The sequence below is a fragment of the Arvicola amphibius genome, chromosome 4 (genome assembly GCF_903992535.2).
Source record: "Arvicola amphibius chromosome 4, mArvAmp1.2, whole genome shotgun sequence".
Classification (NCBI taxonomy): domain Eukaryota; kingdom Metazoa; phylum Chordata; class Mammalia; order Rodentia; family Cricetidae; genus Arvicola; species Arvicola amphibius.
In genome coordinates this window covers 115,435,914-115,461,500 of record NC_052050.1, presented here as the reverse complement: position 1 = coordinate 115,461,500, position 25,587 = coordinate 115,435,914, and the positions used below count along the sequence as shown (strand labels likewise).

Genomic DNA, 25,587 nt, shown 5'->3' with positions numbered 1-25,587 from the left:
AAATACAGTGCTCATATAAAAGTCTTGGGTGTTAATGCTTACATTAAAAAGTAGGTGAAAAATCAAGAGGCAATCCTAAAAGATGATTACAGGGAAAGCAGAAAGCAGAATGAATGAGTAGCTCCTGTACTGAGGTTAGTAGTTTTAAAAAAGGATGCATGAAACACTTGTGAAATATTAGCATACAACAGGAATACATACTCAGTTGTGTACTTAAACAAATGGGGAAAGGTTCATGTAGGTATGAAAATTGCAGGGCAAAATAATTTGAGGCATTAATTGTTAAAGCCAGACAACTGGTTATGCATCAATCAAAATTTATCTGTAATCAATGACACCACTAAGATATAAAGCCCACTAACACAAAAGCTACTTATGAGAGTCTAGAAACATACAAAAGGGGCACATACATGACCTATGAACAATCCACTAACGAAATGGCAGGACACACATTCTAACTGAACATATGCAAGGGGTAGCAGAAAGGGAACTAATGCTATGATCGCAGATACATTCACAATGTGCTCGGTTAGTGTGCCCACTAAAAAATTAAATGGTCAGCATTTCTACTTGCTAAGCTCAGTTAAAGTCACAAAAGAGCTTAGATTTACCACAACACTACCACAGATTAGGAAGCATAAAAGAGGTTGGGGTGTGACAGGGCAGGCATTATTTTAACCAGTCAGGAGTCTTCAGAGACCGGTGAATCCACTAAGGTAGACAGACTTTTCACGTTTAAGCATGTCCAATAATGTCTCCTCATTCAACCATCAGACTTTCTGAAGTTCTTAAAGTTTACCTAATTTTGATGACTGTAAGCTGCTGCTTACTTTCTAAGAACGGACTTTAGACAGTCTACCTAACGACCTCGCAGACATCCGCTGCAAGAGCCCTGTGACTGGTGCATGGTGGGTGGGAGGACTGCCAGTTCACAAGTTTCATGCCTCCTGACTTAAGGGTCTAGTGAGGAGAGCTGACAGCTAATCACCAAGGGCTCCACGTGCTGCTTTAGTTGCTCGAGATGCTCTAAAATGTTCTTCTTTGTGATGATCCCCAAGACAATCCTGAAACAGATCATTATGCTAATAACTGTGAGAAGTCAAACTGAAAGAGCTTCCAATCATAATGACAAATGAGAGAAGGAAATAACATAAACCATAAGAATGCTTCTCATGAACTTGAGATAAAAATAAGACCTAAAAATCTAGGTTCCATTTTCAGACACCCTACTAACTTCAAAAGTGACACAATACTGTTTCTAAGGGTGGGGTTTACTTTTTAAAAATCAAAATAATGAAAGTGTGACTAAAATAGTAACTATGAAGATGACTAAAACTAAAATTACAGAGGAAACTTAACGACACAGCTGCAGACCTCGAAAACTGGGAGATGGGTTTCAGTGTCCTCTCCTCGGATGAACACGGTTTTCAGTTTCTAAGATAACAATTTAGCTAAAAGTTATTTGATCTACCTTAGCATCGTGTGTTGGGGGGGCGAGTTTGAATGCCTAAGAAAGCTTAAATCTCCTAGATTTTACTATTTATTTGGAATTCCAATTAAGGAAGAGCAAATATGTAAATACTACTGACGTCATTTTCAGGAAATCCCATTTCTTATAATATGGTAATAAAACATTTATGAGTAGAAGTCAAAATGACTTTTAATGCACATTTCTCTAAGTAATTATGTCTCAGTTTACAGTTATTATATTACACTTACAAAATGATTTTCATAAATTCTCATTAGGCTACCTAACTAGACTACTTTTAAATATTAAATATTTTGATGCTTAACTTTATAACAAATAACCGAATTTGACTTTAATATATACCTTGTATAAATTCCAGGGGCCCATCTCAAATGTCTTCAGAATAATCAGGCATTTCCTTAGTGATTTCTCTGCTTAAGTTAACTTCCCTGTTAAGCTGTCTTGGAAATTCTGATTTCTTTTGTTGTTGTTGCTACTGTGTTGGGGCGGCTGACCAATCCCTTGTCTGAGGGGCGTGGCCGCTCCAGGGGCAAAAGATACCTTTAAGAACCCGGTTTGGGATAGGCCCAGCCCTTCTTCTTCCGCTAGGTTCTCTGCGTCCCTGGAACCTCAGATTCGTAAGTGTATCCCACTTTCTCCTTTTATTAAACTGATTTATTCTAAAAGGCTATTTTGGTTATTTCCAAACTCCTCCGACCGCCGCATTATCACTACTGCTGTTGTTTTGATATTTTGAGACAGGTATCTCTTTGTAGACCAGGCTATCCTCAAAATCACAGAGATCCGCCTGTCTCTACTTTCTGAGTGCTGGGATTAAAGGCTTATGCCACCGCTGCCCAGCCTGATTTCTTAAAGAGGGTCACTACGGGACTTCAAAGCAGTCTGGTCTTTACAAATATTTCCCTCATAAAACAGTGATGGCTAGTGCTGGAAGCAGGAAGGGCAGAAACATTTTTTTTTCTTTGTTTTTTTTTTTTTTTGGTTTTTCGAGACAGGGTTTCTCTGTAGCTTTAGAGCCTGTCCTGGAACTAGCTCTTGTAGACCAGGCTGGCCTCGAATTCACAGAGATCCGCCTGCCTCTGCCTCCCGAGTGCTGGGATTAAAGGCGTGCGCCACCACCGCCCGGCTTGGGCAGAAACATTTAAAGGCAAAAATAGGTTCAATGTAGTGAAGTTTTCAGAGTATGGGAACAACCTCTCCAATAAGCTCAAAAACTCTACCACATAAAATGAGCATTTGCCCACTACAGAAATGTTCTTTGGAAAAATATTTAAGAATTTTTTTTCTTTCTTTCTTCTTCTTTTTTACTTTGGGGTGGTGGTGAATATAAGCAATGCACATTGTACACTTGTATAAAAATATAATAAAATCCATGATTTTGTACAATTACTACATGTTAATAAAAAGGATTTTAAGCAATAAATTCAGTAGATTTTATGGTAGCACTTAATAAAATACAGTAACACCAGTTTGACTCTTGTGCATGCTTTGGTTATCCAATTAAGTAAAATGATTAATTTCAGTTTATAGTTTGTATTAGTAAGCTCGGTCACTGGGTGGCAAAATGAGGAGAATGATACACTTGCAAGGACCAAGCAGCCACCTTGGGATGCTTGCAGACAGCTGCAGACTCTACCAAGGAGACTGACTTGAGAAGGAAAGCAGCTTCAGTGCCACTCTTAGTTCTAAAGGGCAAGAGGAAATCAATGCCATATGTTTAAGAATAACTGGTGTTGCATTTTGAACTGGGAGTAATGGGGTGGAAGTTAACATGTCAGTAGCTGACATTTCCCAAAGCGTGTTCCAAGAAACAGTAATCCCAAGAGTGCATCCTATCTCACCCCACCAAAATGTCTGGATTCTCAGGCAAGCTAGGATGGCTAAGATTCCATCACTGACAGTTGGGGAATCAAAGAACATCAACATCTCCAGAGTTCTGAGAAGTTCCCAAGAAGCCCTCAGAGACAGAATTGGGACAAGGATCTCTAGCAGCGCTGTGGCCATCCTGTTTGTGAACTACGGGATTCTGAGGAGTTCTGTTAGTATCAAACATGACAGCACAGTTCTCACTACTTCTCTATTCTTTCTCCCCCTTGCAACTATGGTCCCAACTCTGTTGTGTTTTCCTTCCCCTGCTGGTACTACGCGAGGCTGGAGCACACATGACTATTGAGAACGGCATGGTTCCCTTTCAAACATGCTTTTCTTGCCTTTAACCACAACTTTGTGAATAAACACCCTGCTGCGTAAGTAGTTCATAGACAATAAAGTCAAGACTTTCCTTTCCATATCATCTTTTTTCTTTCTGAATACACTTACTTTCTGTGGAGAAATAAGAAATAGGATGAAGTCTGAGACAATGACCCCCTGGAGGATGAAAGCTCCTTTACTTTATATATATGCCAGCAGCAGCAGCAGCAGATAAAATTGTATGTAACTAACTCTTATCCCCCTTAAAAAATAATGTAATCCTTAACTATTTTCCTTTCTAGGATCTGTACTGCCAAAGTCCTGTCAATTAAGCAGTAAGGTGAAATGTGAAAATTAACCTCCACAGCAGGGCTTTGTGGTCACGGCTACTCACCACTTACAGAATAGCACTGGTATTTGTCAGTACAGAAGAGAACGTACACCAGGCAGAGAGCATTAGCTTATGAAAATTTAGTGTCCAATTGAGTCATATAATGATTCAAAGGGCACAAGGTCAAGCTTTATTGAAAGATACACTGTTAAACCAATATTTATTAAGTTTTAAACAATGACGTTAGGTACCATTTTTTTTAAATTAGACAATAGTAAACAAAATAAAACTGTAGACCATAGTATTATATGAAACACATCTTTGATTTATTTATATTATAATTCAGAAGCTAAACACTGAACATGGCTCTAATGTTCCCACTTTCTGCTTTTTTTTTTAAATAAAAGTATAAACACCTATGATACTGGTATTCCTAAGTCAATATGGTCTACTATAGAGGCCCAGAATGTTATAAGAGATTAAAAGATCATGAAGAGAGACGAGTCTGACAATAAGTAGGATAGTACAGGAGAATACTGGAGAACAGCAGCAGGAGTCTGGGCTTCCGTGAGCTGGGACACTAACTTCAACAAAACACCTGCCAAATAGGACCTAGTTTGCAGAGTGCTGAATTATGTGAAAAAGGCATGAAATGTTCAGTAAATTATATTCCTTTGTTTTTGTGTTTTTTTTTAAGCCCCCTTACTCAATAGAGGGGTCATGTGTTCTGTTACCCACATGTTTTATACAAAATTTTAAAATTTGTTGTGACTCTGATTGTTTGGTACAGCATTTACTCAGCTTCACACTATTCAGGGTGAGCCTTCAGTTCATAGCGAATCCAGAAAACCATCTGTTTCCTTTTCCTAGCATTTCTGTCCATGACTTCACATGAAACAATGTGAATTCCACCAAGTCACCAGCAAGAAGGTGCTTGCCTGTGACCTCAGTGCTCATGAGGTTCACAAGAATCACAAATTCCAGACCCTTCCAGCCACAGTGAGGCCCTGACTCAGTAACAACAAAAATAATTCTACTAAGAAAATTAATATAATGGAAATAAAAGGCTCTAAATACATGAATGCTTGTATGCCATTAGCAGTTCAGTTTATGGGCAGATTTGTTATGGAGAAGGTAGGAAAAAACAAAGAAAAAGAAGAACAGTATTGTTGAAGTTTTTAGCTAAACAACAAATTCTGTATATTATTTAATTAATGATAAATACTGGCTCAAATAGCACATAGCAGAATATCTAGGAGGAGATGTATGTCAAAGCTATCCACTAGAAATGAAACGCACAAAGGAATTGGTTCTGCCATGCTCCCTGCAGGCTGAGCCCAGTACCCACCCCCAGGTAAAAAACACCTTAAGCTCAACAAGCTCTTCATTCTTCTCCAACTCTGACACACAGTATCCTTGACAACAGCAGAGCTGACATCCTTACTCAGGCAGCTGAGTGAAGCTTGAGATCCTGAATTTATAACCAAACCAAGTCAGACATCCCGCCTGGGACCTGACTCACGCTCTGCCCTGAAAAGATTCCGTTAATAAGGACCAGTAACTCTAGGGAGTGAACTGATTTGCGCTGTGCTAAACTTACCCGTTGTGAGTTACAAGGCACTGCCTCAGGCCCAGCTTTCGGAAGATGTCTACCACAATCTCCATTGGGGTGTGGTCTGTTACTGTAAAAGGGCTCATATCAAGGATGCTTCTCAGTTTTAATGGCCGAGGGCTTTCTGCTGGAAGAGATGGAGTATGCTGTGCAAAACATACCCGAGAACTGCCAACAATACCTTCTTGTTTCTTCCTGGCACTTTCTGAAAAAGAGATAAAGAAGAGCAAATATTTTCAATTGATGGGTTTTCTTTTCTTAAATGCAACTTTGCTCATGTGGCACAAGTTCTATGACTTCTGAAGGTCCCTTTCCTTTTTCCTATCTTCTACTTAAAAGAGAATTAACTGATAAAGCCATTTTCCCTATTTGAATGAAATGGAACCTGACAATAATTTTATCATGGGGTGATTTTTTTCAATGGTGCTGAACTGTTTTCTCAGTGCAGAGACAAGGAAGCATGTTTGAAATAAGGAATTCTATCTAAAACCTGTACACATTACAAGAGCTGTTTACTACAGAACCTGTCATCAAGCCCGCTTATGGTGAATGTTTCTTATTCTGCAGTGGACATACAAATAGAAACTTCCCCCTTGCTGTTTCTGCTCTACACTGCCCCACTGTCCATGAGCTGGCTCCTCCTAGCTACAATTACACTCCCAAGTGAATAAAGACTGACTTTTGACCCACTCCCCACCCTGAGACAGGGTTTCTCTGAGTAGTCATGACTGTCCTGGAACTAGCTCTGTAGACTAGACTAGCTAGTCTCGAACTCACAGAGTTCTGCCTCCCTAGTGATTAAAGGCATGCACTGCCACACCCGGCTAGGCTGTTTTACTTATAAAGGTTCTATCAATGTCTCCTCCCTTCCAATGTGCTGTGTCTAGCTGCCTGTTTCTTCTCCCACCTTTCAAAGTGCAAGACAGAAAGTGCAAGAGAGCATACACAGGAAAATAGAAACCCATAACATGGACAGAATATGCAAATGAAATAGTCATCCAGCTCTGTGCTTGTTTTTTTCAGTAAATATGTACTGAAAACTATGTGTGTATAAATACAGTATTAGTTACAGTGAAAATATTTTGCACATGAATTTTGCTACAAAAATATTTAAACCAAAATAATAAGCACCAGTCTGACCAGACAGAAGAGAATATTACTGCTTTTAAATGAAAGCTTTGTGGTGCTTAGTCTTTCTGACTACTGAAGCTGCATTCAGCTGTGCTATAAACATACTGAATAACAGCGCACTAAGTGAGGTCCCAAAGGCCAGCAGATGGGCGACCTGAAAAGTATGGTCACGGTATGGAAGAGACATCCACTAGTGACCAACACAGATGGCTCTTGAGGTTGCTTTCAGCCCGTAAGAACACAACATGTGCATGGCAACTGAATGTACAGTGTAAACAGTACATATCCTTAGAGCACAGAATAAAAATGACAGCGTGACATCAATAATATCAAAGAGAGGAGTATGAAGAGAGTCCTCCTCCAGTAGCTGATGGGAGCAGCTGCAGATACCCACAGCCAAACATTGCAGAACTCAGAGAATCCCACAGAGGTGAAGGAAGGTTGTAGGAGCCAGAAGGGTCTAAGACACTGGAACACTGCCCAGAGAATCAACTAAGCAAGGCTCGCTCATAGGGGCTCACAGGGACTGAAGCGACAATCACAGAGCCTGCACGTGTCTGTGCTAGGTCTGTTGCCTATATATTGCAGTTGTTTAGCCTGGGGTTTTTGTGGGACTCCTAAGAGTGGGAATGGAGGTGTCTCTGACTCTTTTACCTGCTCTTGGGATCCTTTTCCTCCCACTGGGTTGCCTTGACCAACCTTGATATGAGGGTTTGTGTCTAGTCTCATTGTGACTTATATAGTGTTTAGTGGATATTCCTACAAGGCCAGCTCTCAGAAGGGGAAGAGAGGAGCAGTGGATCTGGGGGAGGGGGAATAGACAGGAGAACTGTGGCTGGGATGTACTGTATGAGAGAAGGATAAAGAAAAAGAAATAAAGGTATGAAGAGTAAAAGTTTTTACATGCAATTAGGTTATCAGGAATAGCCAATCAAATTTAGCATACTGTAATAGGGGTGTATATAATATTAAATATTATTAAATATTAATATTAAACTCCAGAATGAAAAGTGAAAGTTTAAAAAAAATGTAGCTACAATATTAACAATGTGATATGTTAAATATACAAACAACAACAAATATATCACCAAAGAAAATAACCCTAACTACTCAAACATTTAAATGTGTCTCTCACATTCAGAGACTGGAACTTCTCAGTTAATAATACACTTGAGGTCACTTAAGACTGTAATTAAGCTGATTTCCTGTTGTGTACTCAGACTGTTTATTGAACCCCTCTTTAAGAGAACAATGTAACAAACAACCTGACTTGTCTTGGAGTCCCCATTTGTAACCTTAGCTTATAACCCTAAGCTAATGCATAGCTTTCCACTTAAATTATGATTCTTCCATGCTCCTGACCAAGAGTAACACATGCCTGTATGTGTACTGTGCTATTGCTGAAAACAGCAAACAATTCAAAAGGAACTTTATAGAGGCAAATATTTGCCATAAACTCTGGGAACAACACAGAACAAAGCCCTTTGTGAGGGACACTAACAGAAGGACAGATTTACACCACCACATAGCAAGAGGGACAGTCTGACACAGAGAAGAATTCAGGTAGACACAGATACATACACAGATGACACAGCCCAGAACGCTACAGACAGACTGAAGGCAGGGAGAGAGCAGATAATGCAACCGTGACCTTGCTCTTTGTCAAATTAACTCAAGAGGAAGTCTGGGATTTTACTCCTTAATGCGACACCAAAACATGCTGGCCTCTGAGGTTACCTTCAAGATGTTTAACCAACACATTTATGACTAAACTGTTTTGTTTTTACTTGATTGCAGTGCTGAGGAGCAATTTAGAGCCTGGTGCTAGACACATTTACCAACCAAGCTGCAGCCCTACCCTAAAATGCTGAATTGTAGGGAAAAAAAGTATTTTGGAATGTGCTTCTGTGATATGAGATATCAGAAATGAATACCCAGCCTCTTTGCTTTAAACGTGTCATTTTAAGAAACGGCATTTTTTATTGTGAGAGTGGAGGGAGCATGATCAAGAGTTATAAAATCATCTTCACCTATATACAGGTTATCGAGGACAGCCTGGGCTAAAAGAAACTCTGTCTTAACCTCCTCCACCCCAAATAAACAACTGTCACTTTAATTTTTAAATTTTCATTTTAAACTTACGTTTTTAGTCCTCACCATAAAATAAGCGTGCAGTTGCAAATACCAACCAGTTTAACATCCCACACTGCATGTATTTTACCAAGCATTACATTACCATTAGTTTCTATTTGTCAACTAAAAGAGGAATGCTTAAGATAATATGACTAGCATCTGAATGCAGAAAGTACTTTAAGCAGCCTTACTGATTAGATACACAATGTGCCATGATATCTGCTAAGTTGCTTTATTTTTAAATTATTTTAGTTATTCATTCACAGGCCTTTGAAGTAGAAAACAACATATTTCTTTTTTCCTTTCTTTTTAAAGACAAGGTCTTGTGATACAGTCCAGCAAACTCAAACATGCAATCCCTTATGCTTCCACTTCCAAAGCAACAGGATTACAGGTGTGTGCTGGGCCAGATTTCAACTCCAGTGCGATCCAGAAGATTTTTAAAGAGTTTCAATGCTTTTTTTAAATTTTAAATAACCTGAAAATTCTCATTTGGATTTAATATTCTAAAAACTTGTTCTCTGATTAATTCTCTATTAAGAAGAGAATACATCTAAATTGATATTTCAAAGATCATATTTTGTTAAGTATGGACAATGCTTTCCTTCAATAATGTATAATTATGTATACATAACATATAGTGTAAAAACACACATAAGCATATACTTACTACAGATTTAAAAAAATTTAAATCTATAGAAGTACACACTGGCAAATATTCAAGATGTGTTCAAAAGTAGTCTTCTGACTTAACATTCTGACGCCACACCTTGATATCTCACGTATCTAACGTACCACATTCCCTAAGTAACATTATTTCCTATGCAACAGTCTCTGTCAAGTGACTGTTTAAAGTTTAAAGCAGCATCTATCCACAGTCGGGAAGAATATAAGTTAGTAAAAATTTTAGCACTGTCTTGTCTTCAAAACCCAACCATTTTCCTTTAGCTTCCTCTATGAATTCCAGAACCGCTCACCGCTTTCCCTTTTCTCTGGAAAAGCGACCCCCAGAGAGCGGGAAGGGTGATGAGAAATGGCAATTACCTTGAGACAGACCAAATGTTTGACATTCCTAGTTCAAGGCACTGCCCAAAACACTAGGGAGTAGCAAATCAATGGCTTAGAGATCTCCTCTCTCACCTCTGGCACCACAGGAAAGAAGATTTAGAGGTGCTGACCAAAGTGAAAATTCTTACTGCCCTTCCCACCCAGACAGAAAGACAATCACTGAGGCCTAAATTCCTTTTCGAGAGAACTCAGACTTCAAAGCATATAAATTAGCATCACTTGCCCCTCAATTAAACTTCAATGCTTTCACTTCTACTGTAAATCTATTACACAAAAGGCATATACATTCATGATGGTGTTTTTAGAAATTATACCTATTGCAATTGTCAGGTCTCTTCTGAGGGCAAATCCCACTAATCTCTGAGATTCTTTTGACATTATAACAGGAAAGCCATTGTAGCTGGTTTCATTAATCATGTTTTCGATGTCATCTACTGTCATATTGTCCTGAGTCAAAACAGCTAAGGGAGGATCACTTCTTCGAGGTCTCATGACGTCAGCAGCCAGAGTTGTATGAGTGAATTCTTCTTTTGCATCCAAGAAAGGGTACCCATTTAGTCGGATATGTGCTTCATAAATGCCTTCTCTACCGAAGGCATCACCAACCCATTTACTGGTCATTACTGCAGCCATAAGAGGAACAATATATTCCAAGCCTCCAGTAAGTTCAAAAACAATAACCACCAGGGAGACAGTCATTCTTGTCACACCACCTGAAAGAAATAAACAGCACTGGTCAGAGACGACAGGCTCTTAACCACCACAGTACTAGGGTCTTGCACTAGGCAGCTGAATGTGGGCAGGCCCTGACCAGTGAAAAGCATTATCACCAAAACCAACAACTACTCTTAGGATAATAACCATTACTTCTAATACAATCCAGAGAAAACCCAACCAGTTATAGCACAGATATGATTAATGTAACATTCCTAAATCTTTTATATAAAACCAAAAAATCAAACTACAGCTGACCAAGAAAAACGACTGTCATTTTGATTTCGTACTGCAGCGAAGATAAATTTTACTCTTATAAAAGCTTACTAAAACCTCTTAAATATAAGTACATCATTTCTCTCTCTTGCTTGCTACTAATTTATAAATTAAACATATAATAGAATAGTAAATAAGTTTATTTCCTCTGTGTCTTTTCAAAATATGTAAAACACTTTGAAGTTTTGATATTTATTAACAATGCAAGTGATGTTGGGTAGAAAATTCATCTATTTTGGAGCTAGAGGGGGAGAAGTCTTAACACAATGAAAGGATGTTTGCCTAGCTTGTATAAGGACCTGGGTTTGAAACCATTATCCCAAGAAGGAAGGATGGAGGAGGAAAGGAGAGAAATGCATCTATTCATTGACTCAGATAATCATTCTCAGCTGTGACTCTCTGACAATGTCACCCTAACCTATTTGCTACCTACTGGTGCCTTTCCCGTCTTTCTGTTAACAACACCACACCTTACTACTTGTTTTGTAAACTATTAAAAAAAAAACAAACTTGAAGTGGCTGTCAAAGAAAACAATTGAAATCCAAATCTCTCTTCTTCACTTAAGAGGGGTCATCAACTTCCATGATCCCATATTCCTGCACATGTGCTTCCTGACAATCTAGGCGATTTCTTTTGGAAACTTAATTTTATTCTACTATCTCCACTATTACCTCTACAGATCTGAATTCTTCTGTAAAATACCTGCCTATGAGTCCTTTGCTCAGGATTCTCACTGTTACCAACCTAGTCCAGGACCCAAATTATTCTTTCATTAAAAAAGTTTTTCCTTTTTTAAATATACTTTTAATATATATGCATTATGTATAACTGTTTGCCTATATATTATATCTGTGTACATGTTCACACTTGATGCCCATGAAAGCCAGAAGAGGATGTCTGATGTCATGTGGGGTGCAACAAATAAAACCCAAGTCCTTTGGAAAGGCAGCCAGTGCTCTTAACTGGAAGCCATCTCCCTAGTCCCTGTGCTCTCACTTTAATACCACTGTATCTTACCTCCTTGACTCTGACCCTGTGATGGTCAACCCACTTCATAAGTCACTAGTACAACTAAGTACTACTTTTTGTTTTTAAAGACAAGGTCTTACTATGTAGCCCAGGCTAACCTCGAGCTGGCAATCCTCACATTTCTGCGGGATGACAGGCATTCACAGCCACAATGGCTTTAGCATCATTTCCTTCATGTTGTTCTTGTGGTCAAAGGACTTAACAACATGGACCAGCTCAATGGCTTGGCAAGTAAAGGCACTTGATGTCAAGCTTGATGACCTGAGTTCAATAATCCAAGACCCACATGGCAGAAGAGAACTGATTTTCATAAACTGTCCACTGACCCTTGTTCTGAAACCCCCCAAAGTAAATATATAAATGTAATGAAAAAACTGAGAAGTTGTCAGGAGGTGGTCGACCACGCCTTTAATCCCAGCACTCAGGAGGCAGAGACAGGTGGATCTCCGTGAATTCGAGGCCAGCCTGGTCTATAGAGTGAGTTGCAGGACAACCATGGCTGTTACACAGAGAAACCCTGTCTAGAAAACGAAGAAAATGAAAGAAAAGAAGGAAGGGAGGGAGGGAGGGAGAATTTGTCAGTTCATTAAACTTTTTTGTTTCTTAGCCTAAAAAAGGGAGGATCTACTACTATACATTATGAATCTACTCTAAGTCAGCATGTTCCAGCCAGTTTAAAAAGGCTTTTGATTGTCTTTAAACTAAGCGCTTATTTTAATTTGAACCCTGTTAATATGTTATTTCATGTGATCCTCTGATTAATCATACTAGACAAGCTAGTATTTCCATTTTATAGATGAGAAAAGTAAATATCAAAGAACTAAAGGAACATTTCCAGCCATCAGGCCAAGAATGGCAAATCCAGAACTTTGCAACAAATCTGAACAATTTCAAATATAAATTCATTCTGATGTAAACTCAGATACTAATTTTTTTACAGTCTATTTCTTACCAATTCAACTTGTTGCCCAAAATATTCACAATGTGCTAAATAATACAGTTACATTTCTTCAAAGCATCAATTCCAAATGTGTTTTCACATGAATTTCTCTTTGCATTAGAATCTTCCTATAATCAGATTACTCTGGAAATTACTCAGAGAGTAACTCTATGGCTCTTACTTAGTCACAAAACTATTATGTAGGTCTATGAGAAAGAGCTACAAGACAGTTATTTAAAGTATAAAAGACCAAGTGTGGTGCTCGCTTCGGCAGCACATATACTAAAATTGGAACAAAAGACCAAGTGTGTGTGTCTGTGTGCGCACACGTGTAGTACATGAATGTGAGTGAATAGGCGGGGACCAGAGGAAGACACCTGCTGTTTTCTTTACTGCTCTCTGCCTTACTCCTTAAAAAAAAAAAAAAAAAAAAAAGTCTTACACTGACCTTAGTCCGAATGGTCTCCTAGCCAGTGAGCTCCCAGGATCACCTGTCTCCACCTTCTAACACTGGGGTTACAGAAATGCACAGGCAAGCCTGGCTTTTGGAATGGGCGCTGGGGATTAGAACTCAGGTTCTCATGCTTGCAAATGCTCTTCCTCACTGAACTACCTCCCCAGTCCTCTATTACATTTTTATCTTGGATATCAGAATATTCCAAACGTCTGTATGATTCATCACATAACAGCTTAAAAAACATGAATATGACTTGAACTCATTCATGTTTAAACATGGTATTAGGAACTGAGAACCAGACAGATCTGTCTGATTAAAAATGACCCTAAAGTTAATTGCTTGAATAAATGAGATCCCAAGGAGTCAGAGGATTTGGAATTGTCATTAGTAAGCTCATGCTTCAAGTGGAAAGAAGGCAGACCAAAGAAAAGAACTGTGGACTGATAGTTGAGAGAGCTGCCTCAAAGATAAATCTTGACCAAAGTTTGAGAAGTATGAGGCTGACATGTATTAATTTCTCAATTAAAACTTAACTTAAAAACACTAAGACTCCTATTGTGTCCTTCCCGGACTTCAACTCTTCGTTCCCTCTAAGCCCGGCGCTGCACTGTCAGCCACAGACAGCACTCACGTTGTCTTCCTAGTGCTGGGCGCAGCTTCCCAGAGGCCGGCCACTAGCATTTTTCTCCTATCATTTACTATACCTAGCGCAATGCTAAAAAGACGGTGAAAGCTAAAGAAATACTCGCTACTTTGATGAAAATTATTCAGTTCTTTAATTTCACCTAATATTACACTTCTGAAGATTCTGAGTCCCTGAGCAAAAACAAAATCAAAGGACCTACTATTATTAAATATCACACCAAAGTTTGTTAGGAAAATTAAATTTAAAACGCAACAATTTTTCATGCCAGAGAAAATAACATATTTTTGCAGATTTAGAGTCATTATTTTGCTTTTAATTCACTAAAATGAATAGTTACTGTTTCTTATTTTTCTACAAATGTACCTTAGATGCTAGACGGCTGAAAAGCAAATCTTTTACTCAGACCATAAACTACTACAGAGTCTAAAGTGAAATTACTCTGAAACGTCATCAGAATGCTCTATTAATGGTTATAGATAGGCCAGGTCCTTAGCAGTGAAAAAAGTCTCCCTGGACAGGATTCAGATTAAGCCTATGTTGTACCAAGATGGTTTCTGTCATAAAACATTATGTAATATTACAAATATGCTATTATTAAATTTTTACATTAAACAAATGTTCTCAGACAACTAAAACAAAACCCAGTACTGGAATATTAGTGGCTCATTTCTTTTACAATTATTCCTTCCCCTCCACCTTGCATCCCTTCCCTCTAGCAACCAAATCAACATGAATATATTAATACTGGCTCTCTTCTTTCTGGGACTTGCAAATATCCACAAACAAACAAACACAATCACATTACCTAGGCACGCGGCGGCACCAACCATGGCATAAAGCCCGGGTGTGATGCAGTCAGCCCCAACCTCACACCATTCCTTGAAGATAAACCAGTCGTGGTGGTAGTAGGCGAGCTGCTCCACGGCAATCCCCACAATCCTCCCTGCAATTGCTCCAATGGCCATGCTGGGAATGAACAAGCCCGACGGAACCTGTGACAGTAAGCAACACAGCTCTAATCACGTAACGGAAAGCTACATTCTATGGATTTGTTTCTAATAATTGACTCTGTTCATATCATGATGAAATTCTAAAATCCTAGTACAAATAAAACTACAGCAAAATCCTGTTAAGTGGACAGCTCTGCAAGTATCAAGTGGATTCTCTAAGGCAAAGAGAAAATAAGTCACAGTTTATTTATTCTTTATCCTAGGGAATCCTTAGTTACCTCTAACAAAATTTTCAGTAGTCCAGAGTAAAAAGCAAAAAGTGACTGGTGTTTCCCATAAAACTGAATGTGTTCCATGAGAAGCAGTAATCTCCCAAGCCTGTCCTTCCACTAGACTTTTACAAATGGTAGAGACAGCAGACATTACTCTTCAAGTGTACAGTGTCAGTCAGGCAATATTTCCAGAGCCCCCGTTATTTTGCATGGAATATACGTGTGAATCAACTAAAAACTGAAAAATCTTTACTGGCAGAAATTCTTGGAAGATAAGGAAAGAACATATTGGCATGTACTGAGCTAATTAAAGACATATACAATGCAAAGGATTAAAATACATTTCACAGTCCTCGGTTATAATCCACTGGCCAAAGCCTAGGACTTAAGGCTTGCCATCTGCCTCCAGCTTCCTCGGGGTTGGCCAGCTACAGCCACTGAATACTTGGTGTAAATCTACTGACAGCAATAATGCTGGGATTTATGGGGGGGGAAAAGCAAACACTTTAATGGCTGTTTTAACTAACTTTGCAAAAAAAATAAATAAATAAAACTAAGCTTTTTTAAAATTTGATATTCATTGGACTAAAAAGGCAAGAGAAAAGCAACCTTTAACTCAAAACTATCAAGCTCCTGATCAGGTTCACAGAAATAAAGCCGTTACTGCAGACTAGCACAGGGTGTGAAAGTGTGCCAGCCCTGCCAAGTATCAGCTGCTGCAGGAAGGGAGCTTCCTGATGTGAGGAACCCTGTAGGGCAAACTGACATCTGCTCTCTTTGTTTGCACTCAGGAGAAAGCTGTACTCGGTGAGTTCAGAAGCAGCGAAGGTCCAGGACACAGCATTTTTAAATGCTTGGTGGAGAGTCACAGAGTTGATAGCTCTAGCAATTTGATTCTGAGACCGTGGTGTCCATTTACACTAACATATTACAGAAGTATAGAAGATAGAATAATGGCTTCTCCTGAATCTATGAACATGTTACATGCCAAGGAACAATCAAGACTGCAGAGAATTAAGGTTGTTAACCAGGTGACTTTTAAAACAAGAGATTACCCTGTATTATCTGAGTGAATTAAAAGTAATTCTAGGGTTTTTTTTTTTTTATGTGAAATCAGGATTTATATTTCTAAGAGTTAGACAACAGAAAGACTTGGCCAGCCATCCGTGGCTCTGAAAATGAAAGAAAGGGAACATAAGCCAAGGAATGCATGCAGCCCCTAGAACATGAAAAATGCAGAAAAACAAACTCTGCCCCACTGTCCCCAGAGGTTATCAGAAACTTCTTGATTTCAGACCAATGTGTTCTTTTCTGATTCTGGTCTCTGAATTGTAATCATTTTGGATAAAATTTCATTTCTCATTATACACAAATATTTTGGACATCTCTAAATTATTCCAGTATCATCTCGCATGAGCACTTACCTTGATACCGAAAGTGAATACTGTCATTATTATTTTAAAGATGAGTGCTAGGCACAGCTGCCAGATAGCTGAGTATACTCCAACACCTGCTGGACGGTCAGGAATGTCGTCAACCATCTTGCTGGCGTTCATATCATTTCTGTAGTCACAGAGAGAGGAGGACTCCAACGGTCCGCAGTCTGTAAACAGCTCTTTAATCAGCTCACTCGTGTTGAGCCTAGTGTATGGGTTGGGGAAAGCTATCACAGCAGTAATGGCAGCAACAATAATGACTTCAAGAACAGGATACTTTCCAAACTTGGTGGACTTGCGTCGACGACACCAGGCAATATTTGCCCTAATAAAAAAGGCTCCCCAAAGCCCTCCAAATACTCCTAGGAGAATAAAAGGGAACAGTTCAAAAAGGTACCATGGTGTGTGATACTCCACATAAAAGAGGACCAGACGGCTGTTACCAAACGGATTGATGGATCTCAAAACAAATGCAGCCACCAAAGCAGCAAAAAATGATCTCCATAAAGTTTTGAGAGGAAAATAATAGCTAACCTAAAAAACAGAAAAGAAAAATTAATGCTATCATTTTTTTCTGTTTTATTACAAGTATAAACTTCATTGTAGCTAGCTCAAATTTTGTTGCAGTGTGAATTTATATGATTTACCCTAATAAAAATGTTTTTTCTTTGACTATCCTGTAACTACAAATTTACAATAACTGACTGCAAATGTCTAATAATCATTTAGAATACCAAGAATTGTTTATTTTTCAAAAGGAGTTTCATATCTAATTCAATAATGTCAGCTAAAAATAAATGTCCCCTTAGAAATTCTTGTTAACTCATTAAAATGAGTTGATTTAGCTCTTCTATAAAAGTAAAAGAAAAAATATTAAAGTCATACATGGGCATAGTTTTATATAAAATACAAAAAGGAAGACCACAAGCCGGGCGGTGGTGGTGCACGCCTTTAATCCCAGCACTCGGGAGGCAGAGGCAGACGGATCTCTGTGAGTTCGAGACCAGCCTGGTCTACAAGAGTGAGTTCCAGGACAGGCTCCAAAGCCACAGAGAAACCCTGTTTCGAAAAACAAAAACAAAACAAAACAAAACAAAAAAAACAAAAAACAACAAAAAAAAAAAACAAAAAAAAGGAAGACCACAGAAGCCATACAAATAATTTAAAACAAATCTTTTTTTGAAAAAATTAAAATAATTTTCTGTACTTGCGGGTTATATATATTACTTTTTACGTGAGAATTACTTAAAACTTTCTAAAATTTCAAAATCAAATTCTATTACACCAGCTACAAAAATAAAAAGTACACCAAGATACAATTTTAAATGTAATTTTGTGTCATTTCCAATGCTGTTTTTGTACATACCTCTTCCAAACTAAAAAGAACTCCTCCAATCGGTGCCCCAAAGGCTACAGAAACACCTGCGGCAGAAGCGGCTGACAGCACCTACAAAGAGAACATGGCTTGTTCCTAGTTTCCTGATCAATTCAAACCCAGCAAACGCACTTTATATTCCATGCTATTCCAAATGCCACTTCTGATCTTACACATCCCCCTTATGAAGCAAAGGCAAGTATTTATTTCTAACTATCCTAAGCACTCTGAACATCCTGCCACACTTGATATCACTCTAAGTATGTTCCCAAGGCATCATTCTAAAAGTACCAACAGCAGCCCCTCTGAGTCACCAACCCAACTGCAGAGAAAGTTTCAAGGAAGAAGAACACACACACATTCTGTGGGCCTCTGGGCATCTCTCTAGAGGCACCTGATCAATGCTGATTTTCTGCCTGTAGGCAATCAACGATACTGTAATTTCTTTGGAAACTTACTGAATTATTATTCTTAGGAATCTTTATCCTTATCACTACTTTGATCCAGTAAATATCTGAAGGAAAATCATCAAATGTTATACTTGTATAAAGAGCATGAATTGTATCAAGCTGCCTTGCCGCAAACCAGCTACACAACCATGGTAGGAACCTCAACCTCTCTGAGACTCCCTCTTCTTTCTAAAATGATAGTGATAACGTTCTTAGTAAATACATACAAAGTACTTAGAATACCACCTAAAACATAATACAGGATTTGGATATTTTGCTTTTTAACATACCTAAACATACATATACAATTATAGTAATAGCACAAAAGCTAAAATCATAGGTTTTAGAATCTGAGAAATGTAAATTCACATTCTGTGACTAACTGTACACAATCTTGAGTATGTCTGCTAGCCTTCTTTTTTCTCTTCAGACATCGTTTCTCTGTGTAACCACCCTGGCTGTCCTGGAACTCACTCTGTAGAGTTCTAAAACTAAAACTCAGACACGCTTGCCTCCACCTCCTGAGTGCTGGCATTAAAGGTGTGCACCACCTCCACCCAGTTCTGCTAGCAGTTTAAGCCCTAGTTTTCTAGCTTATAAATGAAGATGGCAGTGCCATAATTTTATAATGTAAACAAATACTTCCAAAGTACTGATACAAAGTAAAGTAATAAAATCACAATTATCATTCAAAGATGAAAATATGAAGCTTTTAAATGTTCCACTTCGGGGATCTCTATATCCAATACAAGAATAATACCTCAATACTAAAATTAAAAAGTATTAGCTGGTTGGTGGTGGCGCACACCTTTAATCCCAGCACTCAGGAGGCAGAGGCAGGTGGATGTCTGTGAGTTCGATGTCAGCCTGGTCTACAAGAGCTAGTTGCAGGACAGGCTCCAAAGCTATAGAGAAACCTTGTCTCAAAAAACAAACAAAAAAAATTACTATAATTATTTATCTTGAATGAACTGATAAAACGTATGTGGGGTGTACCACAGGATGAAAGACCAGGGCCTGAGTGTAACCCTTGATGAGATGGAAAGGCCAGGCCTTAATAACCATAAGATCTCTGCACCATCTAAGGCTGCAGGATGAGATTATGAAAATGGAATTAAAGACTCTTAAAGAAACTCAAGTCTCTAGAATTGCTCAGGATCCTGATTTTCATCTAGAAACACCCACAACAATATATGAGCTGCAGCCTAGTTTCACGGTCGGCTAGAAAAGCTCATGCTGGTTTTGCATAGAGAAATGACATCCGAGTGAGGAGTTCCCTGTTAGGTAAGCTTCTGACTTAGACTCCAAAAGTCCAGAAGGCACTCAGAAATTTCTGTGTACCACACCCACTTTCCATGACATTAGATACTGTCTCCAGAAGGAAATCACAGCCTAACTTTCCAAGCTAGAATACGCAGTAATGTCAAAAGCCAAGTGAATAAAAATAGGAAAGATCTTTGAGAAATCAACTGAAGCAAAGGGGTTCTAGCTAGCCTGGCTGAACCAGCATTGACAGTCAATTCTAAAAATCCAAGATTTAATCCGAATATACAATTTATACAAATGAGTTACACAGATCTTTACACTAGGAAATCATACAAGGAACATTGAGTTTATGTAGCACTCATTTTTCTGTTAAATGAGCTATAGAGGCCACTCACCTCCCTCTTTTTAGCTTCATTTGTGCTGTACTTTGGAAAGAGGTAGGAAAAGATATTTCCACAGCAACAGGCAACGTGGACCAAGGGACCTTCTTTTCCCAAACTCAAACCCGAGGCCACAGCCAACACTAATGTGATGGTTTTTATCATTAAAGTCCATTTCCCCAAGTAACCTCTGATGATGAATCCACTCAAAATCGTTTTAATCTACAAAGGAAGATGACGGCAGTTAATTTACTTTAGGAAACAAGAATTTAACTTCGCTGAGACAGCCTCATGTTTCACTCACCAAACTTCGGCAAACTAGAAAATATTTCATAGTTAAAAAAACTTTATTTTTTACCACATATGATAAATCTGTATCATATAATTCTGTCTGTATCCAAAGATAAGAGGCAACCCTATCTCAAGAAAAAATAAAAATACTACCTCATGGTAAAGTCACAGTGATATGCAATCAATTAAAGGCAAATTTAAAAATTTCTGTTGTAGGAATAAACATAAAGTACTTAGATACAGTTCAGTCGGTCAAGAATAAAGATATTATACCTCTCACCACACTGTAATCATATGGACTATCCTTACCTATATCACAGCAGATGAATGACAATCAGTCACAACTGCAGGGATTGACTTCTTATTAAAGATAAATTTACCTATAGAGTCTTTACAAATCACAATTTATTTTTAAAGGATATGTTAGAAAAAAATTTAAATAAATAATAGAATTAAGCCGGGCGGCGGTGGCGCACGCCTTTAATCCCAGCACTCGGGAGGCAGAGGCAGGCGGATCTCTGTGAGTTCGAGACCAGCCTGGTCTACAAGAGCTAGTTCCAGGACAGGCTCCAAAGCTACAGAGAAACCCTGTCTCGAAAAACCAAAAAAAAAAAAAATAAATAAATAAATAAATAAATAAATAAATAAATAATAGAATTAAATGAGTTAAAGCCTAAGTGTTTTCCTCTTTTAAATTACTACTGATGAGATAAAAAAAAAAAATAAGTACCGATATTACTGACCTACTGTGGTCAAATTTTGTCCTTAAAATGCAAAATGATCAAATTTATGAGTCATTAGCTTATTTAACCTAGTCAGCAGTCTTAGAAAGAAAGGATACATTACAATCAGAGTCAAACAGCAAAACATCAACTAATCTATCAAAGAACTTCAGGCCATAAAGCATTTCTGAAGTTTTGTTGTTTAAACTTACTCATGAGCTTACTCATGAGCTATATATTAGCGGTGAAAGACGTGTGTGTGTGTGTGCATGCCCGCACATGTGTGTGTGTATGTATGTGTATGGGAGAGAGAGAGAGAGAGAGAGAGACTGATGATAATCAAACTCTATACTATAGGTTGAACGATCTCTCTAGGCCCCAGCTTATACTTATTTAATTTTCTTTTTTTATATTTACAAAAAAAAAAAACCCTATTTTCTAAAAAAGTACAATTCCTAAAAATAAAAGGCAACATACAGTTTTCATACAATGACTAACTACACGGCTTACCTCTGGAATTCCAGAGCCACAGGCATACGGAGCAAATACTTTCACCAAAGAAACTGCAAGAAAGGCAAAACTCAAAGCCCAAAAGATGTACATTATGTAGTTCATGATATAAGATCCCGGGCCCTAAAAAAGCAAAAACAGCTCAAGAGTACGAACATGAGTTCACAGCGCACTAACTCAGGTACCTGCCACATTAGAGACTTACATAAAATGTGTCACTACTGTCATTAGTGGTTTTGGATCTGGGATTCAGATATTCACCCAGGCTCAAAACTCTAGGTTCAAGAAATGCTCTTGTTTCAGTTTCCTAAGTAGCTGAGAATACATCCACATGCCACCACACACAATTGGGTAAAAGTTTGAAAAGTCTCTTGGTTTATTTCCACAATGATAAAAGCTTTATATGAACAATGTATTTAAGTAGAATCCAAAAGCTAATCACTATAAATAGTAAGAAGCCTTATTTCCATTTGGTAAATTTTCTAGTTTCCCTGATTTCTGAAGTCTTGTTATACAGATGCATAAGCATTGAGCTATGCCTATCCACAAATGTTTTAGAAATTGTTGGTAGAGGTAAATGGTGTTGGCACTTGGATTTTTCCTTTCTTTTGTAGACTTCTTATTTGTTTGTTTGTTTGTTTAATGTGTACATGTGTTTGGTTGTGTGAGTTTACTGAACCACAAGCATGTAGCAGCCCACAGAATACTGAAAAGGAGAATGTGATTCTTTGGAAATGGAGTCAGAGCCATGAGCTTCCATGTGGTGCTGAGAACTGAGCTCTGGTCCTCTGCACGAGCAGTGACCACCCTTAACCACTGGACCATCTCTCCAATCGCTGCACTCAGATTTCTTTGTTTCAATTCTCCTGAAGATCGTTAAACTAACTTTAACTAAGCAAGGTAAAAAAACAAAAACAAAAAAAACCACATGGAATATAATCCAAAAATTTTATTTTGACCTAAGTTTGGCTATAATGCAAGTTTTTAAAATATATCCATATGTGAAAATATAAATTATTTTAAAATATATCCATGGGGCTGGAGAGATGGCTCAACGCTTAAGAGCACTTGACTGTTCATCCAGAAGCCCTGAGTTCAGTTCCCAGCATCCACATGGTGGCACATAACCTTCTCTAGTGAGATCCAGATTCCTTCCTCTGGTATGCATGAAAACAGAGCACATGAATAAACAAGTCTTAAAATATATAGAGATATATCCATATGTGAATATATAAATGTTGAATCTAATAACCTAAATTTAAGCTTTATTACAGAACATCATTGTAATAATATGGCTAAATATTGTAGTACTGCAAAGACAAACATATGCCCTTCCACCATCTGCAAATACATAAGCTTAGTTCCACTCCAAGACCTGCTAACCCTTTTTGTTTGGGAGGCACATTTCCTGGAAAGTGGGGATCATCTCAGAAAACTCTAACAGCACACAATGCAGAGATCAATGTGTTGTAGCGAGTCCAGATCCACTGGATACGTCTACACCATAGTTCCTGCATTATTCTCAGTGGGCAGGAGACAGAAAAATTTTAAGAACCAAAATACCAGGAATTCTACCTTAAAACAGAATCTCCTAGAAAAGGGTAGCATAAGCAAGGTCAGAACAATGGCAGTATTAATAGAACCATTAATGTGGAAAGGTAGAAAATTTCACAGGACCCCACCGCTAGACAAAGAACTATAGAAACCAACGCCAGCTACAAGTATTAGCCTCTTCCAAGGATGGTCCTCCCACTTTTAGTTATCCAATACAAAATGGTCAGCCCTGCAGAAATAGACTCAGCAGGATACATTTACATATTAATGCACACACACATTATCTAACAATAATAAAAGACAGACTATCAAAGAGTAAGGGGCCACAGAAAGAGTTGGAAGAAGGGTACCAGGGTACCTGGGAGGGGATGGAGAAAGGAAAGGGGGTATTTCTATTTTAATTAAAAATGTATCTTAAGCAAAAAAAAAATAAAAACGTATGAATTCTTTTCAAGTATTTCAACCTAGAAAGGCTGATTTTATAAATTATAAAATATATCTTGTACTTCCATAATCCATATTTTCCAATTTTAGTGACATAATACATTAATCCACTTGTTAACCTTACACAGCTTCTTGCTGTACTAACTATACTTCTCTGCCACAACTTGAAATAATCTTTCATAACCCACGTGACTCGTATGACCATGCATTTAATGACACAAAAGCTACTTGAAACAATCTGCCTTTGTTCTCACTGTATTTAAAGATTTTTCCATTCCTCTCTGCAACATACAGACTTTACCTTTTTATCCTTAAGTGTACATTCTAATATACATTAAGTGTATATTATATAACATATAATATAGCTATTATGTGATTAATTCTATAGCTACTGGAAATGGACAGATTTATCTGTATCAATGACTAACTCATCTTGAGCAAAGACGTACCTCTGCTTGACCTATGATTAACTCAGCCCATGTCTTCCACTGTGGACATTTATCTCTCTCTTCAAATGTCGTTTCATTAGACCCCCAACAACACTGTTCATGGTTGTACCACAATGCACTGAGGCAAATGCCCTCCTTTAGGTCAGTCATCCAGTCAGCAGCAATATCTATTAATCCAGCCAGTGCTCCTGTAAGAAGAATGCATTGGAAATGTTTCAAAATACAAGTCTATTTAGGGACAGTTGAAACCATCTAGTTAAAAGATTAATAAAAAACAAAAAATCTTCCTATAAATAAATGGTGAACTAGGAACTATTATCTAAATTTGGGATTTAAAATTTTAAATACATGTTTTTAACTTTCTAATTTTTAAATTTTGTTTTTAATTTTTAAAAATTTAAAATTTTAAATACAATTTTAAAGTTGTAAATTGCTCTATTTTAAACTAAAAATTATATTCTTTGCCTGGAACTAAAATCGACACATCATTAAAATTAATTACAATTTTAGAAAGAGAAAAAAGTTATTTTAAAACCATTAAAATACCTTCAAAAGACAAGCTACCTGACAGGAGCTTCACAACTCTGGCAACTGAAGTCAGGATGTTTACTTAGCATGTTTCCACCCTAACCTTAATCAGTAGACTTAGAAATGATAAAGACCTCACAGTTCGATGTGGTGGTACACACCTTCAACATCAGCACTTAGGAGGCAGAGTAAGGCTAATCTCTGTAAGTTTGAGGTCAGTCTTTGTCTACATATCAAATTCCAGTACTGTCAGAGCTACATGGAAACTGTCTCAAAACAGACAAGATAATAAAATAAAATGTTCATTAAATATAAGTAAGGAATTTCACATCATTCACTGAATTACTTCATAATAAATTTAATTTTTTTATCAATTGACAGAAAGCTATACATATGAAGATTACCTTACTGACAGAATACTAAAAATTATAAAGCTATGCTCAAATCTAGATCATTCTTATCAAAAGAAATCAATGGGTCACACAGACTTTTTTTAAGATTCACTTTCTTATTTTATGCTGATGGATATTATGCATGCATGCATGTATGTATGTATGTATGTATACCACATGCATGTCTGGTGCCATGAATGTATGTATGTATGTATGTATGTATGTATGTATGTATGTATACCACATGCATGTCTGGTGCCATGGATCCTCAGGACCTGGAGATTAAGAGAGTTATGAGCTGCCATGTAGGTGCTGGGAATTGAACCCGGGTCCTCTACAGAAGGACCCAGTGCTCCTAACCAGTTAATCATTTCTCCAGCCCCCAGAACACAAAATTCTCAGGCATGCCAGTTTTCAATACTTTTCTCTTTTCTCCACAAATACCTACTGTTTCATGTTTTCTGTTTTATTCGACAGAAGTTGAGAATGACTAAAACTATCCCTATGGTACTCAGACCATAGGCTGCTAGCTGTTCACCTCCACTCTCCAGG

The 25,587-nt window shown here is 37.9% G+C and overlaps 1 protein-coding gene across 7 annotated transcripts in view; it reads right to left on the bottom strand.

Moving 5' to 3' along the window:
* Nucleotides 1-25,587, bottom strand: part of Clcn3 (chloride voltage-gated channel 3) — an 81,015-nt gene that overhangs the window by 3,386 nt on the left and 52,042 nt on the right. For 5 of the 7 annotated variants that reach the window (XM_038325948.1, XM_038325952.1, XM_038325949.1 and 2 more), the window contains 9 exons: nt 24,116-24,303; nt 21,669-21,791; nt 20,161-20,367; nt 18,042-18,122; nt 16,664-17,209; nt 14,823-15,009; nt 10,269-10,667; nt 5,611-5,827; nt 989-1,064 (listed from right to left, as the gene is read on the bottom strand). In XM_038325948.1, the coding sequence (XP_038181876.1) occupies nt 989-1,064; nt 5,611-5,827; nt 10,269-10,667; nt 14,823-15,009; nt 16,664-17,209; nt 18,042-18,122; nt 20,161-20,367; nt 21,669-21,791; nt 24,116-24,303 (2,024 nt within the window). The remainder of the gene's footprint in view (nt 1-988; nt 1,065-5,610; nt 5,828-10,268; nt 10,668-14,822; nt 15,010-16,663; nt 17,210-18,041; nt 18,123-20,160; nt 20,368-21,668; nt 21,792-24,115; nt 24,304-25,587) is intronic. The other 2 variants (XM_038325951.1, XM_038325954.2) reach the window with 1 other exon arrangement.